The sequence below is a fragment of the Silurus meridionalis genome, chromosome 1, assembly GCF_014805685.1.
Source record: "Silurus meridionalis isolate SWU-2019-XX chromosome 1, ASM1480568v1, whole genome shotgun sequence".
NCBI lineage: Eukaryota > Metazoa > Chordata > Actinopteri > Siluriformes > Siluridae > Silurus > Silurus meridionalis.
In genome coordinates this window covers 5,039,056-5,057,352 of record NC_060884.1, presented here as the reverse complement: position 1 = coordinate 5,057,352, position 18,297 = coordinate 5,039,056, and the positions used below count along the sequence as shown (strand labels likewise).

Genomic DNA, 18,297 nt, shown 5'->3' with positions numbered 1-18,297 from the left:
CCCCAGCCCCCCCTCAATTCGAGCACTGAAAAAAACAACACCTGCATTTTATGTCCTTCTGTTACGTACTATCCTTTCAATTTTACACTTTCACACTCTCAAGTTGTTATTTTCATTCATCTTTAAACACACCAGAGCCACAGACATTAAAGTGAGCAGCACTGGGACACATCAGGTGACAGTCCTGTCTCCTTTTCCGGTCACACTCTACACATCAGACTTCAGACACTGCTCACAGCCCTGCCATCTGCAGAAGTTCTCTAATGACTCTGCTCTTTTAGGCTGCATTAGGAGAGGTTAGGCGAGAACAGGAGTGTGGTGGACACAAATTTGTGTATCTTGTTTTAGAACAGTCTCTCATATTGACAACTGGATTTTTAACATGGCACCTCATGGCAAAGACTCTCTTAAGTTTTGAGAATTAGTATTGTTGTTCTGGACGAAGATGGCCTAGGCTATAAGAAGATTGGTAACACCCTAAAACTGAGTTACGGTACAGCGGTCAGGGAGATTCAGAGGTTTTCCCAAGACAAGCTCCACTTGGAACAGGCTTTGCAAGGGTCCATCAAAGAAGTCATCATGCTATACGTCATAGCTGTGGTTCATTGAGGCGAAACATGGATTCCAACATGTACTCTGTCATTCTGAAGAACATGATGCCCTCCCTTCAGAAACTGGGATGTACAACAGTTTTCCAGCATAATAACGACCTTAACCACACCACCAAGATGACAACTGCCTTGCTAAGGAAGCTGAAGGTGAACCCTACTAAGCACCGATGTGGCATCCTCAAGCAGAAGGTGGAGAAGCGCCATGTGTTTAACATCCAGCAGCTCCATGGTGTCATTATGGAGTAGAAGAGGATCCCAGCAACAACCTGTGCAGCTCTGGTGAATTCCATACCCAGGAGGATTAAGGCGGTGCTAAATAACATTGGTGCTTACACATTGACACCTTGGACACAGTTTTGACATGTTCACTTAAGGTTTACTAATTTTTGTTATTTTCAGAGGACAGTATATACAGTATATGTACTGCTTTACAAGCTGCACATTGACTACTCTAAAATATATCCATGTTTAATTTCTATAGTATTTTCTCTTATAAATATATTAAATATACTATATAATATACTAAAATATACTAAAATGGTTGCTGAAATGGGAGGGGTGTACTGAGACATGAGCTGAGACGTTAAAGCTGAGACCTGAGACATAAAGTAGTGGTAAATATGCACATACTAATTGGTTACACAATATACAGGCTATCTGATAGTCACCCTTTGCAGTGATTAACACTTTCACCCCTATTCTACACCGTGGCAATGATTTATGGATGCAATACAGAATATAAATCAGCACGCTAATGTTATGGGGGCCAAAAAATCTAATCGCATGAACTTTCGTTGATACTTTTTTGTTTCTTAGAAAAAATAAAAACAAATACTTCAGTAAAAGATGAAATCTCTTAATCTCTAGTGAGATTAATGTGTGTATATGGCTAACCAGAGATAAACCAACATGCTCTTCAGCTCTGAATTTTTCCATCGAATTTGGTCACCTGCTAATTCTCATTTACCAGGCAGGTCTCCCCTATCAGACTACCAAGTAAAGAGGTGTTAGCATCAAGAGGAATGCTATCTCTCTAATGCAATGTTGCTTACTGGGCTCCTGTCCACCAAAATATACATTTTCATTCATAAAGAAGTTCAAAAAGAAATCTTTAGTTACAACTGTTCAGGAAAATAACCTTGGCCTAGAACTCAGCATCAAGAACACAACGAACTACAATAAACAGATATCTTTAATACACAATGTGTTGTACAATACAATGATTGCTGTAAAATGTACAAAGCAGTCTTTAAATTATCTCTCTTTGTTAGTAATAAACTGTTAAAGCAAAAAACTACAATTCAATATTTTTCATTTTATTTTATTTTTTTTTTTAAACAGCCAGACTTAGAAAAAAGAGAAGTCACGAGTTGCCGTCATGTCTGAAATTCGGCACATGCTCAGTGTGCAATGTATACAAAAGGAGACCGGTCCGTTTTTTCTTCTTTTTTTCAAACTAGAACAAACCCCCCCCCAAAAAAAAAAACAAAAAAAAACAAAACAAAAAAACCCCACAACATTGACTCCAAAATAAATAAAACATAAATCCAGACCCTGTACAAAACTCCAAGAAATTTCTAAAATCTTGGGGAAAAGATGTAGAATAAAATACTGTTACAAATACATTAATAAGGTTTTTTTTAAACTGATCACAAAAGATGTCTGTTCCAACTGTGGTTTTGGCCTCAAGTAACAAGAAACCAACTTTTTTTATATTAATTTCAGGTAATGCTTGATCCAGCATTATATGATGACAGGACCCATGTTTCTTCTTTACGATCCAAAACCTCAGACAACAGTCTATCTTTCCTTCATTTGTGCTCTTGGAATTTGGATTCTGTTTTACCTCAGGTCAAGGTAGGACCCTGATGCACTTTAAATGAGATGCCATCTAGACAAACACGGGCCATCTGGACAAACACAGACTCATAAAGGGGTTTACAAAATCATTAATTAAACTCAAGTGACTCCAGCAGAGAAAAAACTAAACTGAATCAAGTTATTCTATAACCAGGGTTAGGCAACTGTGATTGCCAGCATTACCAGTCACCATGTGGATTCAACTCGCTACTTAATTACAAAGGTGGTGTGTTACAACAGTGTTTGTAAGCACACACTCGATAAACAACACCCTGAGTGAATGCGAGCATGAAATTTGCTAATACTCAACATGTTGGAGTTGAATCGGAGTCTTAGAACAGCCAAAGATAATTACCTCAGGAGTTGAAGGAAGCATTTTCCCAGTATAAAAATCAGTTCATCTTGATATCTGCCTGATGAGTGGATTCGAAAATCAGCTGAAACATGTTTCATGTCTGAATCATGTTTTGCACTGGGTTTATAAAACAGGTAATCTGTAACTATTTTTAAATATCTGCTTGAAATGAAATTTGTAAGTGGTGAAACAAATACGTTTGAAAACTAGTAGCGTTAGACCACATTTACATATCACTAGAATTTCATCATCCACGTAACCATCAGGTAGAGGTAGACACAGTGCTATTTGTTTTTATGTATTTATTTTTTATCCAATTATATTCCCTCCCACTGCTCACATTTTGGTTTTTGCCTAGTCTGGATCCTGAACCTTCAAATATTTAAACAAATATAATTTAAACTGCTCCCAAGATTAGAGTCTGTATGTATGCAAGATAAACTTCTCTTACTTTAGAGCTACATCAAACTGGTAACCTGGCGCAAAAAAAATAAAGAAGCAATCTTCAGACACAAAACATGTTTTGGGCTGACGGAGTGGATTAGAGTATGTGGAAGATGTTGGAAATTTCACTGTTCTCTAAACTATCCTGCAGTTCGCTGCCTCGCTGGGTCCTTGTGCCTGGCGTGATGGTTCTATAAGTGTAGTACAGCAGCACAGACTTCAGATACTGAAATGTGTCGTGGGATACGTTAATGGCACTTTAAAATGCTGACATCTGTGGTCCAGGCTGCTGATCTGCAACTTTCAGGAGAAATGTTCGGCTTTTAGTCAGTGCTCATGTTTGGCTTAAAGAGACGAGGCTGGTCAGTAATACAAACAGGAGACGCAACCTGACTCACATTAATGATCCCGATTCCTGGAATCTGGCTTTAAAACCAACAAAATATATAAACCAGTCCTGTCTGAAAGCATCATCTGGTCTATTTACGTGTCTCTGATCTCACGGCTTTTTGTGTGAACCCTGTAGATATCCAGAGACCCGTATGCTCTCGTTTTATAGAAGACTGTTGAAGTTTTAAAGCACCAGAATTGTAATCACTGATCATCCTGGCTGTAAAAAAGGAAGGAATAGAAATATGGAAGGAAAGAAACAGAAAAAAAAAGCAGGAGAAGACAGCAGGCACTAGAATTGCTGACAATCTTTTTTACAATCTTTCGGACACTCTTTCTGACAATATTTTTGGCACGGCTCCATGGTAACTGCAACACCGACCCCGCTCCGGCCAGAGGTCATCCTCGTGACCTCGGTCCATGTGTCCGTTTCAGGGTCGTAGCACTCTACGCTATCTAAAAAGGTGTTTCCATCATATCCTCCTGTTGGGGGAGAAAAGCAGAAGCCGATTAAACATTTAAAAAACATTAACTGGTCTATGTAAATGCACAGTCAATTATGCGCACTTTTGCAGTGCTGTTTTTGGAAAATAAGCCATGGTAGGGTGGTGTGATATTGCGGATGTGCTCAGTTTCATTGTCCGGTGACTCTGATAAAAAGGAATGAGTCAAAAGCTAAAATGGGGCTTTGAAACACAAAAAAATAAGAAAAAATATGCGCTCTTATACCAAGACAACTGAACTCTGTCGACCGATGCGTACATCACGGCAGCGTCCCAACATATAGTCTGAAAATTAAAATGCTGCGCAAGCATTTTAATACTAAAAAATTCGTATTGTCATTGCAAAAAATTATTAAAAAAAATTCAAATGCTGTGCAAACTTAATACTTAAAAAAAAAAAATTTGTTTCATCATTGCAAGATCAAAAAATCGTAACTACCTGTAGGTTGTAAACAAACAAAAAAACAACCTAATCTAAGAAAATAAATAAAAAATTGATGTGTCATTGTTAACCCAGGGACAATGGCAAGGCATGAGGACAGGTCGTTAGAGTCGCTAATATCTCCGACCAATCAGCTGATAAGGAAGTTGTTAAAACGAGAAGCAGAAATTTCCCCATACCGAGTGCGTAGATGCGTCCTTGGTGTGTGGTGACTCCTAGTGCGCTGCGCCGGTGTCTCATTGACGAGATGAAAGTCCAGCTGTCCGTCTCCACGTCGTAGCGCTCAACGGTGTTTAGCTGATTGGTGCCGTCATAGCCGCCCATTACATAGATGTGGTTATTTAACGTGCACACACCTGAGAAAAGAGATAGCGATAAATTACACTGTACAAACAAGTACAAGAATTACCTAACACAGGCTGCTAAAACTAACTTAATGGACAGATAAACTTCCTTGTTTATTTTTCCTGACCTCCGGTGTCTTTATCTAGAATTGAAAGGTTGTTGCTGTGGTTGGGGAAATACGGGCTTGTTGCAAACGAATCATGACGATGCACAAAGATGTTGTTAATGAGTGAACTAAGAGGGTTATGACTCGGTAACTGGGAAAAACAAAGGTCAAAAAAGTGAATAGGTATTTAATCTTTCTGCTTATTGTAAACCATATACAACCAACCAACCAACAACAACAACAAAAAAAAAAAAAAAACATTGAGGAAAAGAAAATCAGTAAGTTAGGGAAGAAAAACACCTCAGGATGTGCTGTTACAGGACAATAATGTGACTCAAAGTTGAATATTTTCCAAATGACAAAACATCGTGTCATACGGTTCCTAATCCAATAATTACTTATACAATCTTGCAAGGCCACACCTGCTCCGCTACGGACAGTGTTCATGGGTGCTGTGCTCCTCCATTCGTCTTTCTCAGGGTTGTAACACTCTACCGAGCTCAGACGATGGGTTCCATCAAACCCACCCACCGCGTAGAGGAGGCGGTTAATGACAGCCACGCCCACCCCTATTCGCCGGGTCAGCATGGGGGCTACCAGCTGCCACAAGTCTCTTTCCGGGTCGTACCTACATGAAAGATACACACACACACACACACACACACACACACACAGAATCAGAAGAGCTCCAAACAACGGCAAAATATATGGCCCATAATATAGAGCCCTGCATAAGTCATTCAACCCTTTTCCATAGGTTGCAGTGTTACAACCTGGAAATGACTTTGGTTACAAAAGTACTAAATATTTCATGTTGAACATCCTACAAACCATCATTAAATCTATTATTTAAACATAAAAAGAATACGGCAGAACCATTTTATATTTTAGGAGCTACAGTAACAGACAGGTGCTTTGATCACTAGTCTCTCTTCCTTATTCTTTAAGGTTGGTTGTTTCCTTATCCAAGGCACAACACTGGACTTAGTGAAAACTCGCTTCCTGAAATTATTCTGAAAAGGTACAATGAGACCAAAAACAAAAATGACTGGCAGTCAGGAAGAGAGAGAGAAAAAGAGAGAAAGAGAGAGAGAGTGTAAATGAAAAGCCGTTTAAGAAAACAACTTCGAGGGTATTTTGGGTACAAACTTAATCCTAAATACAGCACACAAGTCTCACTGTGGTACAAAGAGACAATATGTAAGGAACTGAAAGAGAGACGCCTGAAGAGAAACAGCATTTTTTTTTATACATATACATAATTTAATCAGGTGAGGGACAGCCTACTTAACATCTCCCTTTCACTCAGAACACAAGAAAATGCTATGACATTAAGTTGTGGACTGCTCTTGTATAGAGTAAATAAAAAGAAACAAAAACTGTTTTGCCTTATAAATGTGCTGGCACTGTAAGTATAGCAGGCAGAATAAAAGTGAAAATACCACAAGCCAACACTAAGCAAAACCTGAGACAAGCGTCTGATTTAGCTGTTGTCGCTTCCTTTAAGAGACAACACTTCCACCCACATGCTTTGACTAGACGGAGGCTTGGTTCGTGGAAAGAAAGTCAGTGTGACGTAAAAGTAACAGCTATCTAAAGCAAATGTGTGGCTTTTTATATTCCACATCCTTTTCCATTTAGTGAATTGCTTCTTCTGATTGTTGCGTTGGCTGAAAAAGTAGAAAGGTCGTCAAAAAAGGGGCAAATCTTTTCCTAAACCAACCTGTCCATCTGTTTTGATCAGAAATAAAAGGGTTTTGTTTTAAGTGTGATTAATTATTATTATTTTTAGGAGCAGTAGTAATTCCTTATTCCTAAGATGATTCCAAAAAAGGAAGTCAGTCATAAAGGTCAACCTCCTTTTACAGTACACAGCTGTTTAACGCTTTAAACACCATTCTCACCTCTCTACACTGTTATGATGGATGCATCCATGTGAGCCTCCAACAGCATAGATCATACCATCAATGACCCCAATGCCAATTCGGTTTCGAGGTACGCTCATTGGGGCACACGGGAGCCAGCAGTTGTTCATAGGGTTGTAGCAATCCAGCGTGTTGGAGTCCATGTTTCCATCGGGTGCGTTGTTCCTCCCTCCGACAGCGTAGAAGAGCCCGCTGATCACACACGCTGCCAGGCCACTGCGGGGCACCTGAAGATCTGCCAGGCGCAGCCAGGCACCAGTGCCCGGGTTAAACGCCTCGAGGTAGCAGAGCGATTGGCGGAAATAGCCACCCGCCGTGTAGATGAGCTGCGGTACTTTAGGTGTGCGGCACGCTGCTGCCTTGGTGGGCTTGTGCAGAGTCAGGTCCTGAAAGATCTGTGCTAAATAGTCCTTGCTCTGCGCGTCCCACTCAAAGTGCTCAAGCTGGCGCTGAAGAAAATGCGGAGGGAGAGAGTGGCATCTCACGGCCTGCAGCAGTGCCTGCACGTAGGGCCTCCGCTCGTCACGCTCATACTGCACCCACGCCACGCATGCATGGTATACCTCAGATTCGCACCGGACGTTCAGCTCATCACGGCTAATCAGAGTTACCAGCTGACATGGAGACAGGTTGAAGAACTCCTCCTGTGTCGCCACCTGGTGGGTGGGAGGAATCAGAGGTGAAATGAGTACCATCAGCGGCTATGCAGTGGAAAGGGTTATATTCATTATAACCTGTCAAACATGGCTAAGAAAGAAATCCTACCTTTATATTTTCAGTGCAAAAACAGGGAATCAAATTATGGGTTTAAAAAAAATGCCCTGGCTGATTAACTGACTGTTGGATAAGAGGAGCACTTTGAAAAAAATATTATTGTTCAAACCTATGAAGATTCAAAAATAGTCACACCCTAATATCCACTCTGGTGAATGGCAGATCTCTGCTGTAAGCATACACTGGAACGTTCATTGAAAAGATAAGCATATAAAGTAAACAGATCAGATAGAGAATCATTGCCAATATTTAGGCTGAGTGAGAAGAGGAACTTGCACACTCCCACTACTCTTTTAACAGCATTCCTTCCTCTTGTGAACAAATGCATTGTGGATGTTAAATTCATTCACTCAACTACAGTCCACCTTTAAACAGTGCTTCATTGTTTTTTTTATTACTTGTCTCTTGGATGCCATAAATGGTGACGTGTCATGTGATTTTATGGAAAAGGGTTTATTAGACACACCTTAATCCAGTTGGTCGCGGTTACAGAAACATGTACAGTGCCATAGTACTCTTATGAATACATCCGTGTATGCTATATACATACTCCAACCGCATTTACTGCATTCCTAGACAAGAATTCATCTTTCTTCACCTCAATGCGTACACAAATCTTAAAACATTATTCTTACTTCTCTGCCACTATATCTCGAATATTAGTTAACAATATAACTATAACTATAATACTCTAGATAATGTAGGCACCCAATATTCCTTAATCACATATTACCACCAATATTTTTTTATACAGTGCTTCCTCACGGACCATTATTACTGACGCGCCACCCGCTAAACTCTTGAGCGATCTAGACAGGTGAACACTATGGAAGCCCGTTTCCGCAATTCCAGGATTTTCCTCGCGTTTCCGACTTTACTTCTTGCAGATCAGACTTTTTTTTTTTGCCAATTGGGCAGCGTTACTGCCTCTATTGTACCAGAAAGCTTTTAACTTAGAAAATTTAATTAGCTACAAATCAGTCTCAAACTAAGCCTCAGATCCCTGAAGAGAAATCTGTCTAACAATTAGCTTCAAACTTCAGGCCGACAACATGGTTAACAACATGGTGGATGCACCAGAAATATTTGACGTGTACAAGAAATAAATTCGGAATTGCAAGAAATAAATTCGGAATTGCGAGAAATAAATTCGGAATTGCGAGAAATAAGTCAGAACACGAGAAAAGTTTGCTTGAAGTTTGATGATTTCAAACTAAAACAAAGAAAAACACCATACAACACGTTTACCGTTTTTTTTTTTTTTTTAGTTATTTGAAATAGATTTTTATATATTTTAGTTACCTGGCTGAAGTTCATGTAGATGTACTCGCGGGCTTTCTGGTGCAGCTCAGTGCAGCCAATCTGCTCGGCGAAGTTTGCGATGCCGATTGCGTTGCTCGGGTCCAGCTGCTGCACCAGGAAATCGCAGCAGGCCTTCACAACACTGTCAATCTGATACATCACCGCTCCGTTCATCACGTGGATGACGCACTTCTCTCCGACAGAGATACTTGCAGTGTAGGCAAACTCAATCAGGCGGCCCATTACCTGTAAATTTAAAAAGGTTGCCTGTTTAGCAGTAACTTACGTTATACATTATCTTGCTACTGAAAAACATACAGTCGTCCGTGACATGATCATTAGGGCAAGGTAACAAAACTGGTCATGCTGTCTGGTTCAGAGTGATGGCATACTTTCTGTCCTCTATCAATCTCAGATACGTTCGATAATTATAGCAATATGTTGGTAGAGAAGTGCTGGGTTTGTTTATAGGAACTGGCATGTACCCAAATGGGTTTATTGGTGATGCATTAATAGGAAAAATTACATCTCCAACTGTGACTGTATTTGAATTTACGACATATGATACAGTACCAAAGTGTCACCTGTTTCACTACTTGTCTGTCAAAATATTACACAAAATGACTTTGCAAAAACATGCTGGCAGCCGATTGTCTTTGTATCGCTGTGTTTAATCGGTATATTCCTGTGTATCGTGTATTTTTATTAAAAGAGGTAAGAAAATCTAATTTAATATCAAATTGATATTTTTTTTTTTATCGTTGATCAACAATAAATGTATTGTCCAATCTTAAATCTTTAGTTCTGCAATGGTTTCAAGAGGTTGTGTAGCTGAAATGTCATAGCAAGACATTTTAAACTATCCTAAACTTCAGAAGATATGAAAAACATTAACTTATGTAAATAATTCAAGTCCATAATTTCTAAACTTCAATCTGGTACATTTCAATTGACTTGTTACACACTTAGCTTCTTAACCAGGAGCCTGTGTCTGTGTGGTGACCTAAAATAAAAAAAAGATCCCAATATCTACTTGCTTACAGTATCGCAATGCGTTGCAAAATATCGTATCGCAATCCCTGTATCGTGATACATATCGTATCGCCAGGTCCTTGCCGATACACAGCTCTAGTGTAAAATGAAATCCACACGTGTAAAGTACAAGCCTGTAATGTAATGAAGTACAATAGCACTCCATAAAGAAATCACAATTATAGTACTAAAACAAAGTCCTGCTACAGTCCAGAGTAATCAACCCCAAATACACTAAAACCAAACAAATACTCTAAAATCAGCATCCTTATTGACACCTCTTCGTAGACTTTAGCCACGATCCACAGTTCCTCTGAAACACCAGGAGCACAGCATGCCACATCCGTTACCCCGACTACCACAGAGTAAGATCAAATCTAATCTTTAGGGAAGCACAGCTGTTGGATGGATGTAGCAGGTCATGGTGATGACACCACACCACAGTTGTGTAACAAGAGTGTCAAGTAATAGTTGCTGATGATCAGTGTGTAAGGACAATGTGGACCACAATGTGGTTTCTGCCGAGTCATCCTGGAGACTAGGTTGTGCAAAACTGTTATACTAAACTCATTTATTTTCATTAATTTTTCAATCTGGCAAACATCTAAAAGCGGATGTGTGTTCTGTCAAAATATTAGGCTCTGGACAATGTAGTATTTTTCAAAACCCTTTTCAGATAAAGGAGATAAACCTCAAGTCTACATGAGTTCAGTAAAACATCCGAACCTTCTAAAGTAATACGTTTTACATTTCAAGTCACTTTTTTCTTTTTTTTAGTAAATATTTATGTTGATCATATCATATGCCTAAATTCCGAACCCCAGGGTATTTTCTGTAATTCAGTTATGTCTGGGCAGGAAATATATGAGCCGAACACTGAATGAAATAAAACAGCTGGTTGTTCAAAGTTCTTGCTTGAGGAACCAGTAGTGGCAGGGTGGTGAAACTCATAACCTTAAACACTGAGCAAGATTTTAACAATGACGTCTCTTGGTAGCCAAAAGGGCTTGTACTATTTCTACGCTTTTTTTTGCTCCATGTTCCCACTTGCAAAAGCATGTAAATCTTACAACCAATTTTCACATTGATAAGTGCATTATATAAAGTGTTCATACTGTAAAGCTGCCTTAAGAAAACTATATTTAGCTACAAATCTGAATATAATTTAAAATAATATATATAATGTATATGTGGGTCTGCTATATATATATGTACCTTGTTTTCCTGTTCTATTAGGAAATATTAATTTTTTTCTTCCTTTTGGTCTTGGCTATCAGGGTGGCTTCTTTCAGAAGTAATTTTCCAGTTCGCAACACAGCTGTTGGGACATTTAATAGTCCTCTCACATGTGGTTAAGGTCAAGTGGTTGACCACAATGTTATTGGTACTTGTAAACACACTTTTAAAATTCTACATTTAAAGAGATTTAGTCAAGTTAGAGAAATATTAACTTAAAAGATACGAAAAAGAACATTGAGGAAAAACAAATATTTTAAGTGCTTCAAAGGGGACCAAACATTTTATGGGTCAGAGAATAGTCAAGTCAAGTTTATTTCTATAGCGCTTTTCACATCTGACATTGTCTCAAAGCAGCTTTACAGAATTTAACAGTTAAGGTGAACGATATGTATTTATCCCTGATGAGCAGCCTGGGCGACTGGCAGGAAATAGACTAAACATTTTAAAGTTTGAAAAAGGGACCAAACATTTTACAGGTTTGACAGCAGACCAAACATTTGTGAGAGTTTAAGAGAGGATTAAACATTGCATATTTAGTAGATCAACTGCTAATATTCATTCAGTATAAGACTATACACTCTTTCAAAAAATTATAATCAATCATGTAACAAATCAAAGAGAAACTGAGCAGCCATACCACATATATTACACGGCAATAATTCTTAAAAAACAGTCATTCACTCACCCGTGGGTGGATCCCCTCGATGGGAACCACCTCCATGCCGCACTCCTTCAGGCCATTGGTGAACATGGCACGGAAGACTGGTGAGGAGGATGCCAGCACCACCTTATGTGCCACAAAGTCCACAGCCTCCAGGTCATTGTATTTTACTCGCAGCGTGACGTCACAGAGTTGCCGTTCAAGCCGCAGCTCGTTCATGATGGCGAAGGCGGCGGCCGTGTGGCTCTCGAGCGTGTAGCTGAACACTCGATGGCCATTCCGCGTTGACGGCGTCACTTCGGCCTTGCACTCGGTCATCCCTGACGTCGCGTACATGCTCAGCTGCGCCCGCAGCCCGGCGCCTTCATTCTCGCTCGCCAGTGCAAGACAGGAGCAGAGCAACCAAAAATCAGGGTTCACAAATTCCTGCTCAAGTTATAATTCTTTTGTAGTAGGTGCAAGCAACATTAGGAAAGCACTATTCCCTTACAGTGCACTAGCTTTCTCTATTCAGACTTTCTTTATTCCTCTTTTACGGCGTACTGTGCGCACTATTGGGCATAAATTTAAGTCTGTGAATCACCTTCATTTCAACATGCAATTTTTGATCCATTTTGGATTTCCTGGAAACAAGACACACCTTTATTAGAAAGCCTTGTCTGCCTGCTAAATATAAACACCATCTTCTTACACAAGGCCCATTAGCTAGGAAAGAGAAACTGTCAATGACCTTAAAAGAAAGGAATCTATATGTGTGACTAAAGTGTTGCAAACATAGTAATGGCAGGAACAGCAGAAACTTTAAAAGCTGGAAAAACAGGAATGGCAACTGGAGGTGAATAGAAGTCAGGCCAAAAAATGGGGTACGTTTAAGCCAGACAAGAACTCGATCAACATACTAACTAAAATGGCATTTTAATCGAAGACTGTCAGGTCAGAATCTGCTAACAAGCCTTGTTTCTAAAGCCTTGTAAAGATTTTCTCACTACAGTAATAAAACCAGGACTAGCCGGTTTCAGGTCAGTGGCAAAAAATTCTCAGAAGTTAATTAGTGTGCCACCACCCTTTTCAACGCAAAACTCCGGGACTGAATAGTTGAGAAAAGGTAATGGAAGGTGGCGGATTTCAAGTGATCTTCTTTGACTTCTTGCTCGAATACCTAAAGAACAAGAAACAAAAGCAAGAAAGGATCAGCAGATTAAAATCACACATGCGGTAACAACACAACTAGAACATTCCCAGCTTTCTTAGAAAACAGATATTTTTGTCCACACATCCAGGCTCCGCAATCATATTACCAAGGCCACACATACCCGGCATAAGGTCAAGTCAAACGAACATGGAAGTAGAGCTCCACTGATCTCTCCTAGGAACATGCTGTGTGTTTACTTCGCGTGCGAGTGTGAAACTGAGACGGGGATGCTATTTAGAACAGGTGACTTTAAGTAGGGCCTTGTGCTATTCTGTCAGAGTGACTGTGGAGTTTCCTCTCTGACGTCAGTACAATTTTAGCCTACTGAAAGAATAGGAGTGTGTCGCAAAACCAAACTACAGTGTAGAATATTATATATACTTTTTTTCCAGGGTGTCAAATTAAATGAATCGCATATGTTAAAATGACAATATTAACACTAACTATATATAAACCACTATGTAATGCACTATGCAATATATACAACAGGATTGAGACAGAACAGAAAATGTCATCAGAATAGGAAATATAGAAGTTGTGAAAGATTTGGAATTTTTCTTTTAACAAAAAAAAGTACTTTTAACAATGTATGTAAACTTCTTATTGCATTTTCCCATCCTGATCTGTAACCTTTGTGCAAATTCAGCAGTGTGTAATAGTTTGTGTTTCCAGAAACTTAACTGAGGAGGTTAAAATGTAATATAATAAAGTATGGCAATTGCATGAGCAAAAGTATTGGGACACCTAACCTTTTCAGCCATATGTGTTGTAACATTTACATTTTACATTTACATTTGCGGCATTTGGCAGACGCCCTTATCCAGAGCGACTTACAACTGAGCAGGGGAGGGTTTTAGGGCTTTGCTCAAGGGCCCAGTAGTGGCAGCTTGGTGGTGGTGGGATTTGAACCTGTGATCTTCTGATCCAAAGCCCAATGCCTTAACCACTGAGCTACCACCTCCCGTAACTGTTCTCACAACGCTGGAGACACGCAATAGGATGTATTTGGATGTGGTGGCATAGAATTTTCCCTTTACTTGAACTTGGCAACCCAGACCTGTTCCAGCATGACAATGCTTCTGTGCACAAAGAGAGCTCATTAATATATTGTTTATATGGGTTGGGTGGCCTGTTATAGCGCACTGGCCTCAACCCTATTAAACAACTTTGGAATGAATGTAAACGCCGACTTCACCCCAGGCTTCCTCGCCTTACCTTCATCAGTACCTGACTTTAAGAACACCCTTGTGGCTGAAAGAGCACAAATCTCCAAAAACACACTTCAAAATCTAGTGGAACGTCTTCCAAGAATAGTGAAGGTTATTATAACAGCAAATGGGACTAAATGTGGAATAACAAGTGTTCAAAAAACGCATAGAAATCTTATTGTCAGGTGTGTATATATAGTATATTTGAGTGTATTAATACAAACTAGGGAGTGCACTCAGTGAACTTTTCATGCTACGAGTTTCCACGAGTTTAAATATTATTCAAGCCTGACTCGTCGCTTTTTTATTTCTCTTCATGTCAGATGATTTAGTGATGGATTTCCGTTTGGGTTCATTTGCTCTGCTTTATTAGTTTCCACCTAATCTATAAATATTGTCTATTAAATGCAAGTAGTAAACACTGTTCTGAAGTTATACAAATAGTGTGTTAACCGACATGTGTAGTGCAGCAGGTGGTAGGATTGGAAAGAGTACCACGTGCAAAAATTACAGCATGAAGGCACCACTTTAGAACAAATCAAAATATACTACCAAACAGAATACAAAGCCGATCCACCGATTATAAAATACTTCAGACTAACAAATGTAATTTTGCCAAACGGTTGATTTTTATTTTAGCACACTACTTCTTTGTGCTGTGGGCATTTTATACTCCTTGAAATGTTTTTGATTATAACCATGAACTATATACTGAAAAACTAAATTCGGTTTTTCAGAGGGCCGGTTCTCTATTCATTCGTCCTGAACGCAACCGAATACCCGTTTCACCTCACGCTGCCAGGCCAAAAACTTTCGCCACTTTAATCATTAAAGTACAACGTGTCTCAGGATGCACTTGCACTCCTTGTCTTATTGTTACCCATGAAAATCATGAGCTGTGATTTTAAGTAACCAATTCTACCTTAACCCTGCAATAAGAGTAAGTGACTGATCTAGAACTTTTTTGCCCTTTTAAACATGTTACATCACAGAGTAAATTAGGCAATAAAAGAAAGAAAGAAAGAAAAAAATACACTCAATCATGCACTGGACCATAACCTTATGACCCTTGTACAGATTTGCTGGTGTGTGTTTTACTTGATCAAATGCAGAAGACACAGTCAGCAAATGTGATCCAAAAAAATAAAAAAATAAATAAAAAAAATAAAAAAATAAAAAAAATTTGCAAGTTAATGGTTTTGGCAAAACGCCTTCAGCAGTGACTCAACGCATGCACATGCGCTCACACACAAACGGTTGACTATTGAAGTGGGAGGTAATAAGGGAACAGAACACTTTGTTCAACAAGTGAAACTAAACGAATAACAGTCTGTTGCAACCTTAAAGCCCATAATAAGCTGTATATACACCAAAATTACACTCTCACTCCCTGCATATTCACAATTATGTGAGCCATGTGTACTAAAACTCCAAAAAAAAATAAAAAAAATAAAAAAAATAAACCCTAAAAGTGCACCAGATCTATACCAAATGGCACGCTAAAATTATTTACTACTAATTGTTACTTTGTATCTCTCCGAAGCTGGGATAAAAAAAAAAAAAAAAAAACGACAGCTGAACATAATGTCAGCACAGAATTATTTTCCAGAAGTAAAGAAATCCTTAATGCTGATCATTCTAGCCACAGAAGACAAACTGAAGCTAGACAGTTGCAGATAATGTTGTAAAAACATTAATCATTAATCATTAATTGATGGCTTCAGTTTAGTACATTAACACACTTTCTCTTACACACGCAAAAATACTGAGGAGCTCCAGGATCTGTGTTGCTGCCCTGAGGGTTCAGAAAACTCTGGGCAAACACACTATATGTTAAGTATAGTTATATAACTAAAGTGGAGTTACTCTTATGACAAAGTTCTATCTGTTAAATTAAACGTATATGTACGTTAAATATTAATATATAGACCAGGCATAACATTATGACCACCTGCCTAATACTGTGTTGGTCCCCTTTTGCTGCCGAAACATTTGTGACCAATCGAGCATTAACATTAACTTCAACAATTTGAGCTACAGGTGACTGTCGCTGGTCCACCACTGTTTCTTCCTTGGACCACTTTTGATACACACTGATCACTTCAGACCGGGAACATCCCTCAAGAGCTGCAGTTTTGGAGATGCTCTGACCCAGTCATCTAGACAGTACACTTCAAGGATCTTCTGTGTTCTGGCACCGAGATGGTGGAATGAACTTCCCCTAGATGTCCGTACAGCGGAGTCCCTGGCTATCTTCAAGCGACAGTTGAAGACCTTCCTGTTCCTGTAACACTTAAATTAGCTCTTTTCAAGTTCGCTTTGTAGAACTCAAGAGTTATATTTATATGAAGTTTGTAATCTTGCGTACCGGTGTAGATTTATTCGTTGCTAGAGACTCCAAACACTTTTGTACGTCGATAAGGGATAAGGGCGTCTGCTAAATGCCGCAAACGTAAATGTAAATGTAGACACCACAATTTGGCTCTTGTCCAACTCGCACAAATCCTTACGCTTGCCCATTTGTCCTGCTTTTAACACATCAACTTTGAGGAGAAAATGTTGACTTGCTGCTTAATAAATCCAGCACAATAACAAGGGGCCATGATAAAGAGATCATCAGTGTTATTCGATTTACATGTCATTATATATATATATATATATATATATATATATATATATATAGTATAGTATAGTGTAAGATTATGTAATGTAGTTTCCACCTGACACCAGAGAGTGCTTTCACAAATGTGAAAAAAAACTTCAAATGTGACAGAAAACATACACACACACACACACACACACACACACACACACACACACAGAGAGAGAGAGAGAGAGAGAGAGAGAGAGAGAGAGAGTGTGTACTGTATACCATTATGTACAGTGTAAGCTGTTGCTATAGCAACAACAGGGCGCGCATGTCTCTAAACCTATTATTTGAGTTACAGTCGGAACTACTGTCAATACTGCCAAAGTTGCAGCTACAGACAATTAATCAAATCAAAACAATCAGAATGGAGAAAAAAAAACATAAACACGTTTTGCACTCAGTAAGTAAAGCAGCCTGACACAGCGAGGAGAAGTGATGTAAACAGGTCGGAAAAGAACAGCGTGTCCAGTATGTTTTCGTTGCTCCATGCACCAAACTGGACCTGGAGAACCAGCAGTGATCGAACGGTTCCTGCAACCGAATTCTTACCGGATTCATGCAGCTTCTTTAGACGAGTGAACGTGTTCCAAAGCTACAAATCAGGCAGCATGAGAAACCCGTGCACATCCTGAAGAGTCTTCAACAGTCAGGGGTTTGGATCCCTCACGGAAACCACGAAGAGGAGGAAATAAAAACACTGCGTAAACAAACACCCACGCGAAAGAGTTCTGGATAATCCGCACTCACAAAAGCCTCCTAGAGAAAGTGACACGGCGCAATCCTGGCACTGCTCTCCGAACTCCAGATGAGCGCGGGGGAAAGCCAGAAAGTCACCATGACTAAGCATTGCCACGCGGAACGCCAAAATAAAAGCTGCCCTGCATCCCGCGCCACTTCCTCCTACCCCCACAGGTTTATTTTATTCCCACACATTTCACAAACACACAGAATTCACTATACAACAGATGTATGGCCGGATAGTCAACTAATTTATATTCAGGTGTTGTGCATTATACACCGCAATCATTATCTTGACACGCTCCTCGCACGAGTGTGCGAGGCCGCATAGGACTTAAGAGAGCCCTCGAAAATGGCGGGTGCATGACGTCACTCGAAATGGCGGCGCTTTAATAAACAGCGTTTAATAAACAAGGCCAAATTGAAGCCTTTTTAAAACGTTATAAATATGCGTTAATAATATTGAATTGCATTAAAATATCCAAAGCACATAGCGGCGTGTAGGGACAAGAATTTGTAA

At 39.4% G+C, this 18,297-nt stretch overlaps 1 protein-coding gene across 1 annotated transcript; it reads right to left on the bottom strand.

Moving 5' to 3' along the window:
- Nucleotides 1-1,785: 1,785 nt before the first annotated feature.
- keap1b (kelch-like ECH-associated protein 1b) lies at nt 1,786-17,932 on the bottom strand. Its single transcript, XM_046846689.1, has 7 exons — nt 17,589-17,932; nt 12,014-13,148; nt 9,058-9,303; nt 6,961-7,637; nt 5,479-5,684; nt 4,785-4,961; nt 1,786-4,143 (listed from the first exon to the last, which is right to left on the bottom strand). The coding sequence occupies exons 2-7, from the start codon at nt 12,323-12,325 to the stop codon at nt 3,953-3,955; spliced, it is 1,809 nt and encodes a 602-aa protein (XP_046702645.1). The 5' UTR covers nt 12,326-13,148; nt 17,589-17,932; the 3' UTR covers nt 1,786-3,952.
- Nucleotides 17,933-18,297: the final 365 nt, after the last annotated feature.